This window comes from Pteropus vampyrus, unplaced genomic scaffold (assembly GCF_000151845.1).
Source record: "Pteropus vampyrus isolate Shadow unplaced genomic scaffold, Pvam_2.0 Scaffold65, whole genome shotgun sequence".
NCBI lineage: Eukaryota > Metazoa > Chordata > Mammalia > Chiroptera > Pteropodidae > Pteropus > Pteropus vampyrus.
In genome coordinates, this window is record NW_011888846.1 from 59404 (window position 1) to 67420 (window position 8017).

Sequence of the window (8017 nt, forward strand, 5' to 3'; positions counted from 1 at the left end):
TGCCAGGGTGGATCTGTGGCCCAGCATGGCTGGGTGGCGGCTGCTTCTGTGGGCAGTGGAAGCTGGAAAGGGCCGCAGGGCCTGTGCGTGGATTCCTGAGCGGGGAGTGGGGCGAGAGAGCACCGATTCTGGCTGCTGGCCCCGGATCCCTGGATGGGGTGACCTGGGGAGGGCGGGGGGCCCAGAGAGGGTGGGAGAGAGCTGCCCTGACTCCAGACCTCTGCCGCGAGGCCCTCCGGCTCATGGGTTTCCTTTTTTGCAGTCCCATTGCACCCTTCACGAGAAGGAAAAAGCCATTTTTCTCCTGGCTCAGTTAGCAACTATGGCTCCATTTCCATGTTCTTAGTCAGCTGACTGCTCCTGGGGGGCTGCCCCAGACCAAAGGCTTTGCAGGCTGGAAAGGCTGCATTAGTTTCCTGCAATAAACCAGGAGAATCACTGCTGCCCTCCAGCGGCCACACGTGGGACCCCAAACCCCGCCAGGGCCTCTGGTCTGTCTGTGACAAATAATCTGCCCTGGTCCTGCAAACAAAGGTGGAGGCCCCACTCATTAATGTTCTGTGCTGTGGCTTAAAAAAAAATTCCAACATTACTCTCGAGTGGGAAAGCAAGTCTCCGGCTGGGGAAGAAAAAAGAGATTCATCTCCATGGCTTTAGAGCAGGGTTCCCCGACTGGACTACTGACGTTTGGGAATGGCTAATCCTGTGTCGCGGGGGCCGCGTGTGCATTGCAGAATGCTGAGCGGCATTCCCGCCCTCTAAGCACTAGGTGCCAGTAGCAGTCCCCTCTCCCCACTCTAGACCACCGGAAACGGCTGCAGACATTGCCAAGTTCTGGAGACAAAATTGCCCTCAGTTGAGAACCACTGGTGTAGTGAGAGCTGAGGGCCAGTACTTCTTCTGGACTTGGCCACCTAACTGAAGATTTAGGTGACCAGAGTTTCAGAGCCTCAGCTTTTCAGCAGAGAACTGGCCTGGAGCCCTGGGTGGCTCCAGTGGGACATGGGGAACAACAGGATCCCAGGAATGAGCCCCCTCTGGCTTCCGTCAGTCAAACCAAGGCTGGTGCATGTCCACAGGTGGGGAGTTGGGCCAGCAATCCCGTGGCATACCATGGAGGCACCGCTTTCCCCAGGGGCACCATGCTGTAAGAGCAAAGGCCATGACGGCCAGCCCAGCCAGCGCAGGCTGCCCAGAAGGCTCTTAGACAGCCTGTCTGCACAGCCTCTGCGGTCAGCTGATATGTTGTTCACTTATTCAATAGGTCTTGAGCCCTATTGTGTGCAGGTCTCTCTGCCAGGCCCTGGGGATATAAACATAAATTAAGATCCCTGCGTATAAACAGATCATTAGGCTATAGTATGGCATGGGGAAGAGGAGAGGAAGCAGGGATATTTAGGAGTTAAGACCCCAGTGTCCCATGGAGCCCCCCGAGGACGGTCTGCCTTTGCGAGACGACGAGACTGGCACTGCCTGTCGTCAGCCCGGCAGCCTTCCTCTGAACCATCTGGAGACTCCTGCAGCCGGAACAAGCTCACCATCTGGAAGTCCTTGTCAGATCCCTGAGCTAGCTCTGGGGTCTAAGGCAGGCAGAGCTATGGGCCATCTCAGCGTCAGGGGCCAGGGTGGCAGCAGTCTCCAGAGGGCTCAGAGCGGGGCTGTCTCACTGTTTCAGACAAGACACCTGCAGCCACGACCTCTTGACGGAGGGCCTGGGATGGCCGGAAACTAAACACACCACTGAGTTACACCCAGGGCCGAGGTCTCTCCCTGTGGTTCCGAGAATCCTAGATTCTTTTTTCCCCATTGCTCAGTTTTAATGAGCGAGTCAGTTTGCTGCTTGTTTTAAACCACGATGGGCCTCCCTGGGATAATTCAGAGTGGCTTAATGAGGAAAGAAAAACAACTGACGAGCAAGAAGCATGCCCAGGAGTCAGAGAGAGGGTTTGCTCAGCATCGCTTCGCAAGCCCTTTGCTGGAGGCAGTGGCCATGTAAAGAGAAGACACCTGATGAACTCGGCTACTACCTGGGTAAACTCAGTGTGGTCTCCGCATTCCTCCCATCTTGTGGGCACTTGTGACGGGAGACAAACCCCATATAATGCACAGCAGCAGAGAAGCCAAACTCTATTGACACTTGAGTTTGATATGGAGCAAAAGAGAGAGGCCTTTAGACCTTACACAAGGCACGTGGCTGGCTCAGCCTCTGCAGAAAGACCTGTGTCCCCAGAAACCCCAGAGTACTGGGCAAACCAAGACTCTCCCCAGTGAGTCATTCCCCCCACCAGGAAGAGGGGTGGAATGTAAACAAGCCTGAGGGGGAGGTGAGCAAAGCTTTCTGCACTGCACACACCGTGGGGCAGGGGTGCCTGGGCTCCGGAGCCCCGCAGGTAGCAGGTACCATGGGCCTCGGGGAACAAGGCTGAGGGTCCCGCCTTCCCCAGGTCTTCACTTATCCCTTTGCAAACTTTGTTCCCCCTCCTCAGAGCTGCGGATCCTGCTGCTGTGTGGCAGTGACCTGCTGGAGTCCTTCTGCATCCCGGGGCTCTGGAATGAGGCAGATGTGAGTAGCGAGGGTCCAACACCGAACACAGCTGACATGGAGGGGGGAGCGCTGGACTTTCACCTCTGGTCTTCCCTCTCCCCACAGCCTTCCTCTCCCTCCTGTGAGCTCCCAGGAGGACAATCCATTCATGTCTCTAGGGAAGAAAATTCTCGCCTACCCCACCCAGCTTTATCTCCTGTCGCATTCCCACACTCAGTCTTCCTCAGGCTCACTCTCTAAAGTCTGTGAGGGGAAAAAGCCATTTGAGTCACGGAATACTTTCTCCAAGCAGTGCTTGGGCGGGGGTGTAGGGGGGCGGGGGGTGCTCCCATTCACACTGCTGGTGGCAGGGAAGAGAGGGAGGGATCTAAAGAAAAAGGCTTTGCCCTTTTGAATTATCGTGTGTTTGTTTTCCTCTGATTCCTTTTGAAGAAATAGTAAATACCACCCTAGAATTCCCTCAACAGGAGATGGGGTCAAGAGGGAGAAGTTAATTGCAAAAGGTCAGTAGGGTCATTCTGGCAATTGACTTGGGAACCAGAAAGTTAAACTTAAACCACCTAGAAGCTTAGTGGACATCTTTTGTTGCCAGATCTGACTGAGATGGTCTTATACCAGCTAATTCATAAGCTACTCGGCCTTCATCCATACATTCATTCTTATTCATTCATTAACAGCCGGGGCTGATGCCAGCTCCCAGTCCCATAGTCCTATGCAAGTTGGAGTCTTGGAGCAATAATTCTAGACCTAGTGCTTTTTATTTTTTTAATTTTTTTTTATTAACTTGCTAAATCACTCAACAACTCTCTGGGCCTTGTTTTTTTTTTTTTATCTATAAAATATATAGAATGTTATCTGTAGCATTCTGACATTTTTAAAAATGTATGTAATATAGTCCCTGCCCCCAAGTATTAGGTGGCAAGATGTATGCATATGAAATTTTTTCATGTACATATGTGTGTCTCCGCGGGGGAGGGAGGGAGAGAGAGAGAGATGCTTTAAGATCAGATTTAATATTCCAGTTCTTCTCCAACACACATCATGACAAAATATATGCTGAGCTTCAGTTTTTCCCATCTCTAAAATGGGCATGATAATGGTACCTACTCATAGGATTTGAGGAGAATTAAATGAAATTGTCTATGCAAAGCGCCTCGCCTAGTACCCGTTACAGTTACATCCGACAAATGTGAATAAGTGAATTTACCTGCGTAGACACCGATGTACACGCAGATGTTCCAGGTGAAGGGCGTGCATGCTCACGTGCCGAGGGAGAATCAAGAAAGGAGAGAGAGTTTCGGGGAAGCAAATTACACTGTGTAGTGTAGCCCTTTCATCTCCAGCCCTGAACAATTTCCAGCGAGCGAAACGCTAAGCCCCCTTTCAGTTCCGGATTAGGTGGCTTAATTAGCTTTTACTTCCCTCTCTACTTCACAAAGTGCCCTGAAATTAAAAAGTAATGTGGCAAAGTCCTGTACAAGTTCTCAGCAAAGCTTTTTCAAGAATCTAGGCAAATCTGGGAAATCGCCTGGGGCCCCATCCCTGGGGAGGCCCAGACAGCTTGAGCTGCACATGTCTAGGGCCTCCTGTCAAGGGCGGCCTCAGGCTTCGTAGAGATTTACTCGGTTTGGGGCCCTGGAAGCATGGCCAGTTCCTCTGGTCCTCCCGGGTAGATTGTTGACTGCAAGTCCTCTAACTTCTCTCCAAAATGGCTGCCCCGATGTTGTCAGATCTCATATTTGAAGACCAGGAAAAAAAGCCCCAAATCCCTCCTCTTCCAGTTGGTCCTGGTGCTGAAATGACATGTTGGTGAAAACAGAAAAATTCGAGAACCCCACTGGCTGTCGAATTACTACTGGGAATGTGACAGTGGAGGTGGAGTGAGACCCTCATCTACTCGACCGTGTTCCCACTTGGTTGGTCACCCTGGAGATCCAAGGACCTCAGGCTGGCCTCTCCCGGAGGGTACAATAGTTCCAGGCCGTTAGGCACCCACATCTGTCTTGTCCGGGGTGGCGAGAATTCCAGCCCACGGTGCAGGCAACAGGGGATGTGGGTGAAGCACACACCCGCAGCTCACTCCAGAGGGCTCTCTAGAGCCTCTAGCTCAACCCCGCTCCACCCTACCTGGCCAATCGCTCAGTCCCCTGATTCAACCCACAGCCAATCTGTGGGGCCCTTCGAATCATGGCGTCTGAGGTACAGGCAAGAAAAAGAAAAAAAAAGGAAGGAGCCGTTTCCGTACATAATTGTGAATCCAGCTCACAACACAAGCATGCTAGAAATATCACATTCCAATTATTTAAACCAAATTAAAATTCGATTCCAAATCTCTATTCCACAGGGATGACGGGAAGTTAATCCAAGTTATTACTGATCTGCAGTACCTGAGAGGCAGGCTCCTATATGCCCTGAACAGGAACACCAGTTCCTGAGGGTCCCCACAAACGTCTCTGTTTGAACCTTCACGGTCCCTTGAAGTCCGTGGCCCTCTGCTCCGTGCCCACCTGGGCCATGGGACTCCTGGCCCAGCGCTGGGCTCCACCCACCTATGATCACCAGGCCCCATTTCTTTCAGAGCCTTTCCCCGAGGGGGCAGTAGGGGTGGGTGTCATGGATCCCTAGCCTCTTTCAAGGCTGGGGGCGAGAGGAGACAGCAAAAACTCTTCTTTTTAGTCTGATGATATCGCCCACATTTTCTCTCCCCTCCTTGGGGAGGGAATTCACATCTAGTGAATTCTCTTTGGTTAGTTTAAAGCCATTGACTTCAAAATTCTGTTTTCTGTCCTGCAAATCTCTCCCCTAAAGGTTCTGATTCTCTGCTAAAAATAAGGCTGGAATTGCACAAAGTGGGATACAGTGAGCAGGAACCTAGTTAATAACTCAACGAATTATTCCACTGTCCTTATTTGGGAAAGGCTGGATCTCAAGGTCTAGAAAAGGAAGGGCTTTCTTTCAAGACTGGGTACAGGGTGAGCCCTGCTTATGCTCCTAGAACGTTCTACCATCTGGGTCTTGCCTGGAATTTCTTTTCCTAACCATGAGATAACCAGGAATGAGGTGTGTGAAACTTGTATTCTATCTCCAGTTTCATTCATTCATTCAACCTTTATCAGAACACATTTCGCTTTATTACCTGGTGTCCCAAGTGATACTTATTGGCCATGACCTCTGCTCGGTGCCGGAGCCCAAAGCCCTGAGTCTGCCCATGACTGGGGACAGGAGAACAAAACTTCTTGGAAAAGTCCCAGGCCCCGGCTGGTGTTCTGCTCTCCCATGTCTTCTTCAGAACCCTCAGACACAGGCAGAAGAGAAGCCACTAGTTCAAACAAGTCAGGGGAGCAATGGAAGCCTCTCCATCCTTCCATAAAGAAAGCTCGAAGGAAGCATGGAGCAGTTCGGTCCCCACCCGGGCTGGGAAGCAGCCGAGGCAGTCTGGTCTGCAGCAGGCCTGCCAAGGCCTCTTCAGTCGCTAACTCTCCACTGAGTCAGCCTCGCTCTTTCCTTTGTCGTGGATTCCTGAGCCACTGCTCTTGATCCCGAAATCTGATGACACAACTGAAGTGGCAGCCCCACCCCCACCCGAACACATCCCTTGGGTATTTCCTGTCAGGCACAAAGACTCATTAGTCCACAGAGAATTCTGACCTCCTCTAAACAGTGACACACCCCTTCTTCTTACACTTACTGTTAGAAAATTCCATACGGATTCATCAGGTTTCTCCCCATAAAACACAAAAGAGCAGCTTCTTGTGTGTCCCGGCAGTCAGCATTTTCATTCTTGATTCCTGAGAGAAATCGAAATCCAGATTCCTAGACTAACCTCGGAGATCAGAACCCAGTCTCCCTAGCCTGTCCCATTTCCGGACTTTTTAAGTAGAGAATTAGTCTTCCCCAGGAGACCTGATCTGTGCCGTGCCTCTTCCTGACACCAGCACCAGAGCAGGTATCCGAGCACGGACCAAGGGCTGTGGGAAATCAAGGCCAAAGGCGAAAGGGTCAGCCGCGGACAGGTCTGAGAAGCGGGAAACTTTGATACTCACTCCGCAACCCTAAAAATACCTGTCGTCTAAGGACCTTATGCTGCCGGTTGCTTTGTCCATCATATTGGAAGGCAGTCTGGCAAATTAATTCCGATTCAAGCATTCTTTCCTTCAATCAATCTTGCAACTAATGTGTGTGTCCAATATGAACACAAGCATGTTATTCGCTCTTGTGGTACTTGAAATCTAAAAATATTTTACTTTTCATTATATTAGTTCTTTATATTCCACAAAATAAAACACATAAAAAGTTTAGAAGAGTTTCTGAACCTAGGAAGCATTCAGTGAACGTTGGCTGTTATTCATTCATTGATTTTAAAATATCTATTGAGTAGCTACCATATGCCAGACACTGTGCTAGGGCTGGAGGAACAGAGAACGCCAAATAGACCAAGTACCCCTCTGCGTGCCCTTTACTTTGGGGCGGGGAGACAGACCATGAACACTTGGATTGCTTCTCAGGTAACCCCTAAAACACTCCTGTGCAGTGGAATCTCCATTTCCATTTACAGGTGTGGAAACCAGGCTCAAGAAATGGGGACTTGTCCAAGACTGCATAGCTATGGCGTAAATCTTAGATCTATCTCTAAGACAGATAAGACAGGTGAGAGGAACGGCAAGTGTAATTCAGAGCAGCCCAGGGAGGAGGCAGCACGTGAGCTGGCCTTTGAATGCTAGGCAAGATTGGGTTAAGTGGGTGGAAAGGGAAGGGCTTTGAGGGTTGAGAGGAGGCTGTAAAAGATCTACTAGTGTGAAGAAAACCTTTTTGGGAGATTGCTCCGGCTGGATGAAATAGGAGGTTTATCTTGGCCTTTATGTGGGAGGCTTTTGACTTTTCAGCAAGCTGGCAAAATCAGTAAGTTCAATGATTAAATGTATTAGCCGCTCTCAAGTGGTATTTACATTTTAAATGAGCAAGGGCCAATATTTAACCCAAAGGAATGAAAATCTAAAGGTGGAAGATTAGGCACCAGAGATGGGCCAATGAAGAATGGTTTTTCTGTTGTTTTTTTGTTTGTTTTGTTTTGTTTTGTTTTGTTTTGTTTCTTTCTGCACTTTTCAAAGCCCAGCATTCTACAGGCTGGCTCTAATTGGCTGTATCTTACATTTTTCCAGCCAACCAGGCGTGGGCTAACTGCTTCCTTCATCCACCAGTTGTGGGAAAACAACCAAAGAAAATAAACAGAGGAAGAGCCTGGGGCACTAGCCACTCCAGAAGAAATCCCAGGGCTCCAGGACAAATGGAGCAAAGACAAACATTTAGTTTTTCAGGCTCAGATGGTTTTTATCAGACAGTTCGGCCCCAGCCAGGAAGCCCGATGGACACTTCACCCCGGGGATTAGGCCCCCCACCCTGATAAACCCGGTGCCGAAATTACAGGCTCCAGAGAACGAGGCTCAGCTGCTACCATGGGAGATTCTAGTTCTC

General features: G+C 50.1%; 1 protein-coding gene across 1 annotated transcript in view; it reads left to right on the forward strand.

Annotated features, from left to right (window-relative positions):
* Window positions 1-8017, forward strand: part of NMNAT2 (nicotinamide nucleotide adenylyltransferase 2) — a gene marked incomplete at its 5' end in the record, with an annotated part of 30069 nt that overhangs the window by 11384 nt on the left and 10668 nt on the right. Inside the window, one exon of the mRNA XM_011361261.2 lies at window positions 2487-2563. Coding sequence (XP_011359563.1) covers window positions 2487-2563 — 77 coding nt within the window. The remainder of the gene's footprint in view (window positions 1-2486; window positions 2564-8017) is intronic.